The 17,839-nt window shown below is 44.4% G+C and overlaps 1 protein-coding gene across 2 annotated transcripts in view; it reads left to right on the top strand.

Annotated features, from left to right (window-relative positions):
- trim62.1 (tripartite motif containing 62, tandem duplicate 1) overlaps positions 1-17,839 on the top strand; it is a 42,511-nt gene that overhangs the window by 20,428 nt on the left and 4,244 nt on the right. The window contains exons 3-5 of one of the 2 annotated variants that reach the window (XM_029113925.2): positions 3,083-3,178; positions 7,338-7,594; positions 9,595-9,710. In XM_029113925.2, coding sequence (XP_028969758.2) covers positions 3,083-3,178; positions 7,338-7,594; positions 9,595-9,710 — 469 coding nt within the window. Of the gene's footprint in view, positions 1-3,082; positions 3,179-7,337; positions 7,664-9,594; positions 9,711-17,839 lie in introns of both variants that reach the window. The other variant, XM_029113924.2, reaches the window with a different exon arrangement.

Genomic DNA, 17,839 nt, shown 5'->3' with positions numbered 1-17,839 from the left:
AGCCTGTTTTAGAAGCCAATAAACCCTCTCTAGCTTCTGCGCAGGCTGGTGTGTTAAATAAGGTGCGCAGCGGTCAGGAACGTTGGGGAAATACACAAAGCCCCTATGCGTGTTTCGAAATGTGTGGCAGTGATCTAATCTGTTTAGATGTAGCCTGGAGCCACCGACGTTAGAGAGAGAGAGAGAGAGAGCATTTTAAGTTCCTAATCGGCCAACCAGCCGTGACCCCGTTCTCTGCCGCTGCATCCCTGGGGGAGTGTCCCATTAGATTTCGGTCTGCCTGCTGAGATGGACGTTTAGGGTGATGGCCTCCGTAAGACCGACCGACAGACTGCACTTTGAAATGGCACCGTCTTGCCTTTGTTTTAGTATCTTGGATCAAGATGATTCAGAGTTTTTCAATGCCTCAGGCCTTACCGCAGTTATCCGCTCACAGCCTCATACAAATTCCTGTTCCCATTACCATTCGCAAGGTTAAAGCCTTGGGTCTGCAGTCAAACCACGGTGCCAGGGCGGAAGTGGGAGAGGTCTGTGTAAATACGATTGGTCCTCAGCCCGTGTGAGGAGAGTGCCCTCTGGCCCACTCCAGACTTGACATGGCCCTGAGAGAAACAGAAACCGCTGATCCTAGCGCAGTCATTAAAATGGAAAGCCACGTTCCATCTCCACACAGAGGGGTGGGTTGTTTTTCTTAGTCCGTGTCCCTGAAAAGGCTCTGTTGGAAACTCTAGAAACGACCCACATGTTGCCCGTTTCACATTTTTTTGCTTATTGTGGCGCAGGAACACTGCCTCTCTGCATCCGTACATAAAGCAAGCACATGGAATGGCCTGTTTTGCTGCCAATAAGCAGAAAACTGGATTTTGTTGGCTTGGCTGCTTGATACTGAACAGGGAGTAATTTTTCAGTGCCACATTGATATTCCTGAGTGCTTTCTGGAGTAGAAGCAGCAGCTGAATGACAGACAGCAGTATTTTAATAACCACGTCTGTCCTGCTTTACCGACAACGTGTGTTATCCCTCCGACCTATTGAGATGGGATCGGAGCTTAGCCATGACCTTCTGACAGCCTGACATTGGAAAAGTTGTTCAGCCCCTTTGCCTGAATTGCTCCCACTCATCTGTTGCCCAGAGCGTTTACTTGTGTTGCCCAGAGCATTTACTTGTGTTGCCCAGAGCATGTACTTGTGTTGCCCAGAGCATGTACTTGTGTTGCCCAGAGCATGTACTTGTGTTGCCCAGAGCATGTACTTGTGTTGCCCAGAGCATGTACTTGTGTTGCCCAGAGCATGTACTTGTGTTGCCCAGAGCATGTACTTGTGTTGCCCAGAGCATGTACTTGTGTTGCCCAGAGCATGTACTTGTGTTGCCCAGAGCATGTACTTGTGTTGCCCAGAGCATGTACTTGTGTTGCCCAGAGCATGTACTTGTGTTGCCCAGAGCATGTACTTGTGTTGCCCAGAGCATGTACTTGTGTTGCCCAGAGCATGTACTTGTGTTGCCCAGAGCATGTACTTGTGTTGCCCAGAGCATGTACTTGTGTTGGGGCTCTTTTGCTTTTTATAAAGTCACTGTGCGTCTGCCGTGGGCTGGGCTCTGGGGACGTCTGAATAGCCGTGTGCTGCCTGGTTCTGCCAGTACTCACTCTGGGGACCTCCGTTCCTCAGGCCCAGTACAAATTTAATCTCTCTCTCTCTACTCCGGTTCCTCTTCTCAGTTTGGCCTGCCCTCTGACTAGACCTGTTGTCCAGGACTGGTGTTTTCCACTCAGGCAGGACCCCTGCAGGCTCTTATAGCTCTAATATAGCCTTGGTTAATCAGTTTAGGAATGCCTTAGGAAGTGAAACCTTGACTCTGAGGTGAAACACAAGCAGTAAGACCCCAGAAAATCCCTTTTTTTTGTGTGTGGGGGGGTTGATTCTGTTTTTGATCACACCTCCCCTCCATATAAACACCCTAGACAGTAGGGGCATAAGGGTCTGCTGTTTTGGGGTAGGATATTATTTTTTTAACCCATGCCAGTAATTTCAAATAAGCCACCTGCAACCACCATACCGACCCTACACTTGTGAATCCAGAAACATCCTAGGGTAACACTGTGTGTGTGTGTGTGTGTGTGTGTGTGTGTGTGTGTGTGTGTGTGTGTGTGTGTGTGTGTGTGTGTGTGTGTGTGTGTGTGTGTGTGTGTGTGTGTGTGTGTGTGTGTGTGTGTGTGTGTGTGTGTGTGTGTGTGTGTGTGTGTGTGTGTGTGTGTGTGTGTGTGTGTGTGTGTGTGTGTGTGTGTGTGTGTGTGTGTGTGTGTGTGTGTGTGTGTGTGTGTGTGTGTGTGTGTGTGTGTGTGTGTGTGTGTGTGTGTGTGTGTGTGTGTGTGTGTGTGTGTGTGTGTGTGTGTGTGTGTGTGTGTGTGTGTGTGTGTGTGTGTGTGTGTGTGTGTGTGTGTGTGTGTGTGTGTGTGTGTGTGTGTGTGTGTGTGTGTGTGTGTGTGTGTGTGTGTGTATTAATTTAGTCCATCGCCACCAGACGCCATGATTACACACCGGCCAAATGAGTAAATCAAATGTTAATCATACATGAAACGTTCCGACATTGCGTTGACTTCCTGGTGCTGGCACGGTTGACGTACTGTTCTACCCGGAACGTGTGTTTCTTGTTTTGTTCCGGCTGTTTGTAGAACGTTGACTCCGGAGTCAGTCAAAATCATGTTTCCCTACTCCAATTAATCCACGGATAAATATAATCCCTCTCCATTCATCTTTCAGTGACCCCCGTGGTCCAGAAGGTTTCTGTCAACCCGTGATAGTGGGCTTTGCAGCGCCTTGAGCATCTCATAGAACCAGGTTCCGTTTGGGCGCGGCAACTTGCAAGCACTTTGAGACAATTGTTGAATGTATGTTGCTATTTTATTTTGCAACATTGGCACACGCAGAGCGGCCTGTCTAGTCTGCATGTTGGAACACTTTGGGCATAGACTTAAACTGGATGGACGTGTCAACATTCTTCATGCCAGTAACGTGTGTGTTTGTCAGTGTCAGTGGTTTATGATGTTGTCAGTGGTTTGATGTGTGGATGTGTGTGTTTGCAGAGGGAGATGAAGGAGCAGCTGGCCACCCTGCAGGACAGCGAGAAGGGACATACTGAGGCCCTGAGGCTACTGCAGAGACAACTCACTGAGACCAAGGTAACACACACACACACACACACACACACACTTAGCTATTTAAATAGGGACGCCAAAGTTGACTGTCCTTAAAATAATCCTACTTTTACTTAAACCTGAAACCTAACCTCAATGTATGCCTAAACTTAAGCTAGCTCTAATCATTAAACCTAACTGGTAATGCCTAACTCTAATTCTAACTCTACCCCCAATTATAGATGTTGCCCTATATTATTCTATTGCTCCTCTTTACCTCAGTCTCTCCCACAATGGACAGTAACAGTGCCTTCTGGCTCTCATTCTATTGCTCCTCTTTACCTCAGTCTCTCCCACAATGGACAGTAACAGTGCCTTCTGGCTCTCATTCTATTGCTCCTCTTTACCTCAGTCTCTCCCACGACAGACAGCGAGAATCCTAACAACAAATTGATGTGTTGCGCTTTAATCTCCGCACCTTGTTGTAATCAGTGGAGCGAGAGCATCAAGTCAATATACAACAATTTCCCCCCTGCTTTTCTTTCCGTGTCCTCTCTCCCCCTTTACAGACTTCCACCTATTAGAAAGGGGAGGGCTTTCGGATAGTCATGGTTTGTGCTGTCAGCAGTATATGTCATTAGGGATGCTTGGTTATTCCTGCTGTTTACCAAGGCCAGCAAGGCCCTCCCCTGTTTTCCTGTCTGCTTCAGCTCTGCAGTGTTTCATTCCCTGGCCAAGGCCCAGGGCGCCAGATCTGCTTCCACTGCCATCCCGCCTCCAGCAACTGGCCAGCTGACTTGAAGCTCGTCTAGGACTCTCCATTATAAAACAGCCCTTCTCATTACGTGTGCGTCCATTTGTCCGAAATGACGTCCGTTGCCTGGGAGAGGGCCATATTGGAACCAAATCGATCCCTGTGCCTCTGATTCATTTTGGTTGAGGACTGTAAAATATTGTTGTCCTGGTTTACCTTCTTACAAAGGGATTGATTTGTTGGCTTAAACACCAATAGGGCTCTGCTTTAACGAACCAACGACAATGAGATGTTTTTGGGCACACGGTAGCGCAGTAGGTTTGAGGATGTTTCGATGCTCACTGGCCAATCAGAACATGCTCTCTTGTACTCACTTGGCTTATCTTCAATAGCTGCCAAGGGAATGGCAGCTCAATGATCGTCCTCTCAAACTTAATCTTTTAATAAAGCTTTGATGGCTAAGATTTGTTTCCACGCAGTCTCAAGGGGCCAAGCCTTTTGTCCACGATGTTGTCTGTAGGATTTATGGCAGTTGAATAGGCTGGATAAAAAACTGCCTTCAATATCTTTGAATGACTTCACTGCCATTGACAAAGATGTTCATGTTGAATTTTCTGTAACCATCTACACTTTGTGTTGGCTGATGGATACATTTCAGGGTGAAGAAACGTCTTATATCAAGATGGCCAAAGAAGGTCTAACTTTGTTTGTCGTTAAGGCTGCCTAAATGTGTTAGTGCTTTTTTAATATTAATTAATGACTCCCTCTTTGAAATGGACAGCAGGGCTCTGCGTTTTAATTGGCTCTAGTGCTGACAATTAACCACAACAACTGCGGACAATGATAGAGCTGGAAACGGTTTTTCTGTTGCGGTTGTCTCCGGTCTTTACTGGAATGAGAGCTACTTTAAAAAACTTGGGAGCAAGACGCTTATTTTCCTCTCCCCTGCTCACCCTAACCCAACTTTTCCCTAGGTCTTTATTGTACAAGAGAAAGTACTGCTCTACATGTTCAATATACCCCGTCAAAGATGACAATTACTCTATAGAGGGGCTTAAAACAAAATGGGAGTCCATGTCAGTGTTTCAATCACTGCTGAATAAATTAATGTAGGTCTGGGAAATAAATATATTCATTGTAAATGTCCGTTAATGGGGAACTGGGTGCTTTTAATGGGCTTCTAGAAAATGAGGAGTTTGTCTTTGGAAAAATGACGCCTACTGCTGCTGCTTTATACAAATAACAAATAGGAATAAATGATGATACTGTTGCAGGTAGTAGGTACTGTACAGTTGCTGCTTTGAGATACCAGTGTGTAATCCGTATGTTAAGTCTGGTAGCTCCTATCAGTTAATGACCTAAAGACAGGCAAAGCATTAGAAACATTAGATAGTGCCTGAACAGGTTGGATGATTTCAGTGATGGGTTGAGTAGAAAGTACTGTAGCTAGATGCCTGCAGTGTCTGATATGTGTGATAATTGACATTTCTGGCGGAACACGTGAACTACATGAGCCTCAGAGTGTCAATGACACAGTGCTTAGTTTCCAGAGGCACGCTTCATTTCAGTTGCATAGGGTAATCTGAAACAGCAGCTAACTTTTTGTGTAGAAATCTGCAAATATGCACATGCGCAAATGCACACAGGACCAATCAAAGGTTTTGACACTTACCGATTCACCTCAGGTGCCACATGTTGGGGACGTGCCCCCTAGGTTGGGAACCCCTGCACTTGTTTATTTCCATCCCTATGTGCATGTGTTTTGGAGTGTCCCTGTATGAAGAGCAGACTTTGTCTAATTCCCTGGCCCCTGGGGACTTGTGTCAAGCACATGCTGCTGCTCTGAGACCCAGTATACTCTCCCTAAAGGTATACAATGGGCTTTAAATATCCATCCTGCCATAGCCAGAACACCTTGCTGCAATTGGCTAGTCGATGTTTCACTGCAGGCTTCATCAATCCTGTCATCTGCTTTCTGTGAACTAAAGCCCATCTTAACGCACATCTGCCCTGCTCTGTCCTGGAGATGAACAGTCTTAATAGGCTGAAGGCTCCCGGCAGCGCAGAGATAATATCTGGCTGCTTCTGGGTTCCTACAGGAGGAACAGGCACTGCCTTGGGGAGACTGACTGACTGATGGCTGGCCGTCTTAATAAACCCCGGATTAGGATGCTTCTGCCTCCGCTCCGTGAGGGGGGACAGACTACCGGAGCGGTGTGTTGGGCAGAGAATGTTTCCTTTGTACACAACAGGCAGCATCCCTGAGTGAATGAGAAGCGGCCTCCCCCTCCGCCGGGCTGAGCCTCTTTAGATCTGCTCTTTGTCTGGTGCCTCTGCTGCTGTCGGTATCGGAGATGATTCACTTCCTTCAAGTTGTGCTCCCTGCTCTGGTATCCCCGCGATTCCGTCACGTCGGTGGAGCCAACTCTCTCTGCGCCTCGGCCTCCGCTCCTTACCCCACTTCAACAACCGCCTCAGTCAGCATCTGCCTACCCACCGCCTTCACAACCCGTCTAGACTGTTGCCAGTGAGCCCTGCAGCAGCAGTCTTCTCGCAGGGCTTCTCCATGCCATGAGCAGCGCCGCGCTTAAAACGCAGCGCTGTCTGATTTGACTCCTACGGGGCTTCCTCCCTCTGTCCCACGCCTCCACTAAGCTTTGCCTTATTGTACCAGTAATACAGTCTGCAGAGGCTTTCCTCATGATGGAACGTTTTGTATTGATTTAATGAGTGTTGGATGATCTACGGCAGCAGATTGGAATGTGTTTTCCTCTGAAACCCTGACTGCATTTTGTATTCATAAATGACTTTGCGTTTACGTAATAGTTGGGGGATTCAAAAAATAATAATCAGCCCTAAAAAGGAAGACTTGTGAAGTCCATAGTCTCACAAGATTGGTGTAGTGTATTGCTGGACAGTCCTGTCCTGGAGAACAGGATGGTAGCTTTCATGGAACAGTGTTGAGCAGTGTCATCTTCTGGCAGCACAAAATTCAGGGTTTTCTTCCCTTTCCTGATATTTGGCAAACTAGCATGTGGACCAACTTTCATCAGAATGTGTCCTACCTGGTCTGAAAATGCTTTACTCACACCGCTGCAATCAGCATGTGGGGGAGGATTCTCAAGATGGAACAGCCAATGAAAATATAGCTGCGGTTTTCCAGAGGGCCAAACACTCAGTGCCTGACAAAAAAAATGTCAGGCATTCCAAGAGAGCCTTGACAATGAGGTGACTTGAGCTGTATGCCTGTATAAGTCTATTAATGACTGTGTCTAACCGAGTGCAGAGCCAGACTTCAGAGGCATTTCATTGGACAGATGTTTTTTCATTGATGCGTTTAATGCTCGGAGCACAACGTGCGCTTTCATCCTAAATAAACAGCCCCTCTGTTTCTCTTTCATCTCTCTCATGCTTCTCACCCTCATCTGTCTCTCTCCATCTCTGTTCTAGTCGTCGGCCAAGGGCCTTCGTGCCACCATCGGCGAGGCATTCGAGCGCCTGCAGCGGTTCTTGCGGGAACGCCAGAAGGCCATGCTGGAAGAGCTGGAGACAGACACAGCGCGCACACTCACCGATATCGAGCACAAGATCCAGCGTTTCAGCCAGCAGCTGCGTGACGTCAAGGAGGGCATCTGCATCCTGCAGGAGCGCCTCAACGAGACCGGACGTCATGACTTCCTGGAGGGCGTGGCCCTCACCTCCGAGAGGTGCTCTGCTTACTGTCTGACTGACCTTGGATCAGCTCTTCTTCCAAACAGCCGCAGTCCTAAACTTTTGTAAGATAGTTCGCTGTCTGAGGTTGTTATGTGACCCTCCCGACATTAGACCATCCCCTGAATGTCATGAATGTAACCCATTCTGCTCATCATAGGGACTCTCATAGGGACTCTCATAGGGACTCTCATAGGGACTCTCATAGGGACTCTCATATAGTGAGACTCGTAGTGAGACTCGTAGTGAGACTCGTAGTGAGACTCGTAGTGAGACTCGTAGTGAGACTCGTAGTGACACTCTTGATAGCAATACTACTTGTAATGAAACTGATTCCTTTGAGAGTTAGAGCAACAAGGCCTTTTACCTCTTATTAGAACAGATGTTCAGGGCTCATTTGGAATCTGGGAGGAGGTTGGGGTTAAGATTTTAAGTTAATTTATTCAACCAAGAAGATCGGGGTTCAATCCTTGTCACAACCTTTCCCACTTTCTTCCTGTTCTGTCTTCCCACCTATTTCATGTCTGAATGAAGAAAAAAATAAAATGTTGTAGATCTTTGGGTTGATAAGGTGCACAAAAAAAGTAGTTCCATCGAAGTGCATTGGGACAGCCGGCCTACGGGGCATTCACAGGAATTACTGAGGAATTAGTTGAAATACAGGTTGTCCTTTTTGAAAAGTTACTAAGAAGCCTTTGCTCAATTGTACACTCAGAAATCCATGGAAAATGTGACAACAGGGTTGACAAGAAAGGGTGTCCATTGGACAAGATTTTACTATCCAGATATTGTTATTGTTCGAATAGTGTTTGGTTAACTGAAATACATGTTTCTTTAAAGTACCTATACTACATGAGCACAACTAAATTACGTGCGAATGAGTGGGTGTCGTTCTCATTTATGGTCGTTCATGTGAGATAAGGGCCAGTGGGCATATGGAGGCAGCTGGGTGGTTGACACACACAGCTACAGAACGAGACAATATCAACACATAATAACATTGAGTTTATTGGATAGAGGAGTCTGGAGAAATAAGTGTGCTAAGCTAGCCAGCTATATGCACTCTCAACCCCCGTTAGATTCCAGAGCCGAACTTTACGTAGTGTTTTGTGGCCCAATGTTTTGTAGGTAATATTCATTCAATAAAGATATCCCATCTTCCCTTGAATTAGTTAACTTTCGTCCACTTGCTAACAGTAGGCTATGCTGTATATATTGCGTCATTCTGACTGACTGGGCCTCACCACACTACTACGGCTGTGATTGACGATTGTAAACAGCAATAACGTGTGAAAGAACGATTGTTATTAAAAAACTACTTAAAACATACTCTTTTTCAATTACTGGCATATCGTTATATTTATGAGACATGATTTTTAATAGTATTTTGAAAACTAATATTCATGTCTATTTATTTAAACCCAAAAAATGTATGTAAAAACACTTGGGGGCAAAATTGAAAACACAAGTACTGGAATACTAAATTAATTCTGGGTATTCGAATACTATCCGTTCCCATCCCTATTGACAAGCTTATGGTTTCTTAACAAACTAAATCGCGGACTCCACATTTAAATGGGTATGTTGATTGTCTGAAATGTCTTCTTGTTTTTATGTTTTACGGTTCTTCAGGTTTTCATTGTTTAGCTGTGTGTCCCTATAGCTCCGAAGCAGGGTTGAGAACAGATCTACTGTGGTTAAAAAAAACATCATCTCATGCTTTAACCGAAGGCGGTGTGGCGGTGACTAGAATGACTAATGTGGGGGTTGATATTGTAATAGAATCACTCCCTCCTTCCCTCACCCATATCAATCTACTGCTGGAGAATATTAAGCCTGTGGGCTCCCGGAGTCCAACAGATACTTTTATCATCAGCAAACAGGAAATGGAGCAATTACTAGAAATATCTCACAGCAAGCCACTGGAGAAGTGAATGTGAAAGCATATTGATAATTGACAATGACATTGACTGTGATCGTCCTTCTGCCCCCACAGGATTAAAGGAAAGATTCATGAGACCAGTCTAACGTATGAAGATTTCCCGACGTCCAAGTACATGGGGCCACTGCAGTACACAATATGGAAGTCTCTGTTTCAGGACATTTCCCCAGGTATGCACCACCTGTCACGGCTAGCCCTGACATAATTAAACTGTGTAAAACAACACCAGGAGCCTCTTATTGATGCTTACATCCATCCACAATGGATGGAATTTTCAAGTATTCAGTCCCCTTTTGGAGTACTGTTCTTGGTTCTTTACAATGTGGGATTGAAATAGATATACGGTAGGAAGGTATTCAGACCCCTTCACTTTTCCACATTTTGATATGGTAAAGACTTATTCGGAAATTGATTTTGTTTTGCCAGTTCACGTAAGTGTAGTGGTTAGAGATGCCGGCTGCTCACAGGGAGGGATAAACTTCCGTTCCCTTCTTAGGCCTGCTGGCCAGAAAATAAATTCACTAAACACCTAGCTGGTGGGTGTAACTGATATTCTCCCCTAAAAAACATCAAAACAAAATCAGATTTTTAACTGGGAAAGCTGGCCTGAAACAAAGGTAGCTGATGATGGACGGAAAGTATGTTCTCCCCAACAACAAAAAATAACATTTCAAAACATTGTCTTTTTTGTTTTGATAGCTAATTTGTTGTTCATTGTTTGGAAACCAGTCCATTAAAGCATAGGCTATATTTTGGAAAGAGAGCTTCTCAGTGTTTTTTTCTTTTCTTTGTTCAATCGAAAGCATTAATGGGCATTAGCAGATTTCTTTTCTTTCACATTCCGATGTTGCAATGCTATCATTGGTGGAAAACCACTCTCATGCACAGTTCTTTCCAAAGATACCTCTGACTGTTCTCTAATTGACTGTGTTCGCTATGGCTACTCTCCCGGTACAAATTACTGGTAGAAAAATACTATGAACATCAAGACATAAGAACTAGCATCATCCCAGTATATACGTACAGGTAAAAACTGTGGTGTGGTTCCTGGATAAGTGGTTATACTGATTTGTCAACTATCGAAATGTTTTTTTTAATCTTTTGTATACACCTCATTTCTTACATTTCAATCTGACATTTCCATCCTTGTTAATTAAACTGCTTGAACGATAATGTGTGTTTCCTACTTAATATTAGCATTTTGGAAATTTCACGCATATCTATATTGTACACATGCATAATATTGTACACTTCAACACCCCGGTATCTCAATCCTCACATTCCAATGCTAGGATGAACCAGTCTGTGTGAGAATCATTGCATCAATGTCTTACTTGGCTCTTTCCAAGGGGACATTTATGCCATGTCTGTACATGCATTTTATATTCATCCTTAATGAATTACAGTTACCATAACTGTTTACTGTACCACCCCGGTATCTCAATCCTCGTGCTCCAGTGCTTGGATAAACTCCTTTGTCCTTTTGTGAGAAATCCGCAGATTGTGACATTTACACAGAGGTTATTCCTCTGACAGTACCAGAACTTGCATTATGATTGGTAAAAGATAGCAAAATATACACTGAACCAAATTATAAACACTTTAGTTTTTGCCCCCATTTCTCATGAGCTGAACTGAAAGATCTAAGACGGGTGTCTAAACTATTCCACGGAGGGCCGTGTGTCTGCAGGTTTTCGCTCTCTCCTTGTACTTGATTGACTAATTAGGTTACTAATTGGTTAGTTTCTACCCTCACCTGGTTGTGTAGGTGTGAACTGGGAACCAATTTATAGGAAAAACCAAAAACTTGCAGACACACGGCCCTCCATGGAATGGTTTGGACACCCCTGATCTAAGACTTTCTCTATGTACACAAAAGGCCTAATTCTCTCAAATATTGTTCACAAATCTGTCTAAATCTGTGTTTACTGAGCACTTTTTCTTTGCCGAAATAATCCATCCACCTCACAGGTGTGGCATATCAAGATGCTGATTAGGCAGCATGATTATTGCACAGGTGTGCCTTAGGCTGGCCACAATAATAGGCCACTCTAAAATGTGCAGTTTCACTGTATTGGGGGGTCCAAAAACCAGTCAGTATCTGGTGTGACTACCATTTGCCTCACGTACTGCAAAACACATCTCCTTCGCATAGTTGATCAGGTTGTTGATAGTGGCCTGTGGAATGTTTGTCCACTCCTCTTAAATGGCTGTGTGAAGATGCAGGATATTGGCAGGACCTGAAACATGCTGTCGTATACGCCCATCCAGAGCATCCCAAACATGCTCAGTGGGTGACATGTCCAGTGAGTATGCTGGCCGTGCGAGAACTGCGATGTTTTCAGCTTCCAGGAATTGTGTACAGATCCTTGATACATGGGGCCGTGCATTATCATGCTGCAACATGAGGTGATGGTCGTGGATGAATGGCATAACAATGGGCCTCAGGATCTCGTCAAGGTGTCTCTCTGCATCAATAAAATGCCCCTATGTTGTTGTCCATAACACACGAACACCTCTCCAAAGTGCCAAACGTCCTCGAATGTGAGCATTTGCCCACTCAAGTCGGTTACGACGACGAACTGCAGTAAGGTCGAGACCCTGATCAGGACGACGAACATGCATATGAGCTTCCCTGAGATGGTTTCTGACAGTTTGTGCAGAAATTCTTTGGTTATGCAAACCGATTGTTGCAGCAGCTGTCCGGGTGGCTGTTGTGGAGCTCCTGGGCTGGTTTGGTTACACGTGGTCTGCGGTTGTGAGGCCTGTTGGAAGTACTGCCAAATTCTCTGAAACGCTTTTGGAGACGGCTTATGGTAGAGAAATTAACATTGAATTCATGGGCAACAGCTCTGGTGGACGTTCCTGCTGGCAGCATGCAAATTGCACGCTCCCTCAAAACTTGAAACATCTGTGGCATTGTGCTGTGTGATGGAACTGCACATTTTACAGTGGCCTTTTATTGTGGCCAGCCTAAGGCACACCTGTGCAATAATTATGCTGTCCAATCCACGTCTTGATATGCCACATCTGTGAGGTGGATGGATTATCTCGGCAAAGAAGTGCTCAGTAAACACAGATTTAGACAGATTTGTGAACAATATTTGAGAGAAATGGGCCTTTTGTTTTCCATAGAGAAAGTCTTAGATCTTTGAGTTCAGCTTATGATAAATGGGGGCAAAAACAAATGTTTATAATTTTAAGTTTACATTTAATAACAAAATAAAATCAAAGAGAAATATAAAATATAGCATAATAAAACATAGAATAAGAAAATAGAAATAGAATAAAACAATAAAACTTGATAAAAACATAGGAAGCTATAAAAGCTGTAAGACTAAACAGTGCAGTTAAGTTTAAACGATAAAAACATAGGAAGCTATAAGGCTAAACAGTGTGAGCTCAGTGATAGGCATGTGAAAATAAGTGTTTTTAAACTGGATATAAAAATTAATACGTTTGGGGCTAAGATCTTCTGGTAGTTTATTCCAGTTGTGTACAGCATAACTGCTAAACGCAGCTTCTTTATGTTTAGTTTTGACACTGGGCTCTACTAGCTGACATGGATCTGTTCATGGATCTAAGAGCCCTGCTCGGTTTATATTCTTCAAAACATATCAAATGTATTTGGGTCCTAAACCATTCAGAGATTTATAAACTAAAAGCACCACTTTAAAATCTATTCTATAACTGACTGGATTTAAGAACGGGAATTATGTGCTCGGTTCTCTTTGCATCCATTTTTGCCCTTTATTTGTTGCAGATTGTGTTCTTCCACTCATTTGAGAATAGAATCATCCAATAATGTTAATGCAGAAAAATGTGTTGATGGAACAAGACTTTGTGTACTTGGAAGTCAGAGATATGTATAACTAGGCCTTTAGGTAAATGAGGCAATACACTGACAAAAGCTAGCTAACTGGGATTAGCTTCTCCACCTTTTTTCTCAGCGGTGCCAGATCTAATGTATTTTGCAAATAACATTTAAGTAATCAAATGGCTGCTCTTCAAGCCTCCTCCATGCCTCACCACAGTCTCTTCTACTCTCGGCCCACTGAACTACCTAGTTTTTCTCATCAATCGACCGACAATTCCCTGTAATGACCAAGCAGTCTAAAGAATATCCATTTTACAAAATAATGTGCCGGGGGTGTTGGTGAGGTTTTAAATGCTGTAGCGGGCGTATTGGTTACATGTTGCCTTATTCAACTGATCTGGGCATTTCCTGTTCTAGATAGAAATTTTTTTTTTTTTTTTTTTTTTGGGTAATAAAGCAGTTCTATCAAACCTTAGTTAATTCTGTCATATTAACCTGCTTTCACATGCCCAGCACCCCGTCTGCAGAATTTACATTTCTTCTTGTTATATTTATAAAGGTCTCTGGTAATGTACATTTAAATTCCGCCCCATCCTGTCCTCTGTTAATAGCTCTGTCAAGCAGGATGCTATTAGCCTGATGTTGGATGACTTGAGGTTGCAAAAATGTAAGCTTTATGCATATGGGCATCCTGAGTCTCCTGAAACTTTTGCTTATCTAAACCCGATGTTTTGGCCAAGGTCACATTCCAAGTCAGAAGATTTCATTCATGGTTATTTAATCAGTGAGGATAATCTGCAATGCTCTGTCATTTTATTTTATTAAATTTGTGCCCAAAGTTATTACTGCTGCTTGTGGCAGTCCAGCTCTCAAGAATCCTTTCTCTAAATGTCGCTGTCTGTTATAGACCTCCCACTGCTCCTATCTGTGCCCAGACAACTTTAAGTTGCTCTTTATCGGTCTTCTGAGTTTCTGTTCTTAAGTGATCTCTTCTGGGACATGCTCAATCCCCCACATTCTGTACAACTTCAAAGTTCTTAATGAACAAGTTCCTTTCAAGAAAATCTGTATGAACAACCTGGTTTAGTTCTGGACTGTCTGAGCTGGTCTGCCGTACACACCAACTTTGACGCATTACTTTGGCCTTAAAGAACACTGTAGAATACTGTAAAATCCAAATACTGTAAAATCCTAATACTATAAAAAAAAAATCCTCTCCCCTACATACCACTATACTACAGGTGGTTTATAATACCGTAGCGGGGTGTTGGGGAGGTTTATGATACCGTAGCGGGGTGTTGGGGAGGTTTATGATACCGTAGCGGGGTGTTGGGGAGGTTTATGATACCGTAGCGGGGTGTTGGGGAGGTTTATGATACCGTAGCGGGGTGTTGGGGAGGTTTATGATACCGTAGCGGGGTGTTGGGGAGGTTTATGATACCGTAGCGGGGTGTTGGGGAGGTTTATGATACCGTAGCGGGGTGTTGGGGAGGTTTATGATACCGTAGCGGGGTGTTGGGGAGGTTTATGATACCGTAGCGGGGTGTTGGGGAGGTTTATGATACCGTAGCGGGGTGTTGGGGAGGTTTATGATACCGTTGCGGGGTGTTGGGGAGGTTTATGATACCGTTGGGGAGGTTTATGATACCGTTGCGGGGTGCAGAGGAGGTTTATGATACCGTTGGGGAGGTTTATGATACCGTTGCGGGGTGCAGAGGAGGTTTATAATACCCTTGTGGGGTGCAGAGGAGGTTTATAATACCCTTGTGTGGTGCAGAGGAGGTTCAATAATACCGTTGTGTGGTGCAGAGGAGGTTTATAATATTGTAGTGGGGTGTTGGGTGGTTTGAGGTGATGGTGGCTGGAAGGATGCGATGCCATTCTCTACTAAAAAGGCTCCCTCACATTATTCTTCGTCTTGAGCCTGCAGATATCACTCACCCTCAAAGTTATTTAACAGAATGCACCAATGATTCAACTGTCTCATGTCGGCCCCTGTGGCTGGGGACAGAGTAAGGTTGTTGTTTTTTGTCCTCCTTTGACCGTGTGCCAGATGGAACAATTGGTTCAGATCCATCACCCCTGGCTGTCACAGTGACAACACAAAGACATCTCGTCCCATTACCCCCCTCTCTCTACAGATGAGAGTTTAGGGAATTAATAGTTTACCTCTCTTCAATGCAGTGCCCTTTTTCATTTACACTCACCTAAAGGATTATTAGGAACACCATACTAATACTGTGTTTGACCCCCTTTCGCCTTCAGAACTGCCTTAATTCTATGTGGCATTGATTCAACAAGGTGCTGAAATCATTCTTTAGAAATGTTGGCCCATATTGATAGGAAAGCATCTTGCAGTTGATGGAGATTTGTGGGATGCACATCCAGGGCACGAAGCTCCCGTTCCATCACATCCCAAAGATGCTCTATTGGTTTGAGATCTGGTGACTGTGGGTGCCATTTCAGTACAGTGAACTCATTGTCATTTTCAAGAAACCAATTTGAAATGATTTGAGCTTTGTGACATGGTGCATTATCCTGCTGGAAGTAGCCATCAGAGGATGGGTACATGGTGGTCATAAAGGGATGGACATGGTCAGAAACAATGCTCAGGTAGGCCGTGGCATTTAAACCAATTGGCACTAAGGGGCCTAAAGTGTGCCAAGAAATCATCCCCCACACCATTACACCACCACCACCACCAGCCTGCACAGTGGTAACAAGGCATGATGGATCCATGTTCTCATTCTGTTTACGCCAAATTCTGATTCTACCATCTGAATGTCTCAACAGAAATCGAGACTCATCAGACCAGGCAACATTCTTCCAGTGTTCAACTGTGCAATTTTGGTGAGCTTGTGCAAATTGTAGCCTCTTTTTCCTATTTGTAGTGGAGATGAGTGGTACCCGGCGGGGTCTTCTGCTGTTGTAGCCCATCCGCCTCAAGGTTGTGCGTGTTGTGGCTTCACAAATGCTTTGCTGCATACCTTGGTTGTAACAAGTGGTTATTTCAGTCAAAGTTCCTCTTCTATCAGCTTGAATCAGTCTGCCCATTCTCCTCTGACCTCTAGCATCAACAAGGCATTTTCGCCCACAGGACTGCCGCATACTGGATGTTTCCCTTTTCACACCATTGTTTGTAAACCCTAGAAATGGTTGTGCGTGAAAATCCCAGTAACTGAGCAGATTGTGAAATACTCAGACCGGCCCGTCTGGCACCAACAACCATGCCACGCTCAAAATTGCTTAAATCACCTTTCTTTCCCCTTCTGACATTCAGTTTGGAGTTCAGGAGATTGTCTTGACCAGGACCACACCCCTAAATGCATTGAAGCAACTGCCATGCGATTGGTTGATTAGATAATTGCATTAATGAGAAATCGAACAGGTGTTCCTAATAATCCTTTAGGTGAGTGTATATTCACAACTACAAAATGGCAGGTTTTTGCATTTGCGTAAAAGATTGTATGTCTATGTCAGTGTGCAACAGTAAATTACTTTTTAAAGGATTCATTGATACACTGATTGCTGGCAATGTCATTGTGTGGTAAAGACATTGTTTTGCCTGCTGGGCAAGGGACAAGCCTCCTGTGTATACTGTGTGATATCAATTCTGAGGTATGAGCCGGAGATTTGGCAGTTTTCTTTTTCGGTCCTGTTCCTATTCTTAACTAGCGATATTCTCTGAATGGTTGTGAGTGTTCTGTTCTGTTTCAAGAGTCTCCTGGTTCCTGTATTCCATAATAAGCCAGAAAGAGACGGAACCCTCTCTGTGTTGTTTCGGGGTGGACAGGCAGTGGTGTGGTGTCACAACACCTCCCTAACCCACAGAGCGCCATTATTGCATGCAGCTAACCACCCTCTAGTTTATGCCTGGCCAACGCCAGGCTACATAGACCCCTCTCCTCCCAGAACGTCTGCTCCACAGACGTAGCTGCGTTTGCATAGCTTTGCATCCCGTTGTAGCCGAGTAGAATATTTAATATTCGGAAGCTGAGGTGCTTTGAATGTACACTACATTTGTGGCTTAGTCTTTTTTGCACGCTGTCAAAGTGGATTTATCGAGAGTGCTAAACATGGCTTTTTAAAATATTTTGGTCGTTTCCAGAACTATGATACAAGTAGGCAGGGCCGTAGCCAGCACGGGGTGAGTATGATTTGTGACGGCCCTGATGTTAGTGTACAGTCTGGCAAAGGCCTATAGTATTAGGCTCATGGAATTAGAACTAATCTAATAGGATCTCTTTGATGGGTCTCTCCGTCAGTTGTCCTAACGCCACAACACTGCTCCATTGTCTCCTGATGGGCACCTTCAGCAGCGTCAGGTCTTATAGAGTAGAACTAGAAAGCCTCTAGTCTGTAAACTGACAGGCCACCGAATGCACTGTCAGTAACTCCACCTACCCCTCCCTCCAAACACTCTTTGGTCCTCTCCAAGTCATCTGATGGAAGATCACCTTTGGAAATCAATTTGTATGCACT

Source organism: Esox lucius, chromosome 17 (genome assembly GCF_011004845.1).
Source record: "Esox lucius isolate fEsoLuc1 chromosome 17, fEsoLuc1.pri, whole genome shotgun sequence".
Taxonomy (NCBI): Eukaryota; Metazoa; Chordata; class Actinopteri; order Esociformes; family Esocidae; genus Esox; species Esox lucius.
The sequence above is the reverse complement of the archived record's forward strand: the minus strand, read 5'-3'. Positions and strand labels throughout refer to the sequence as shown.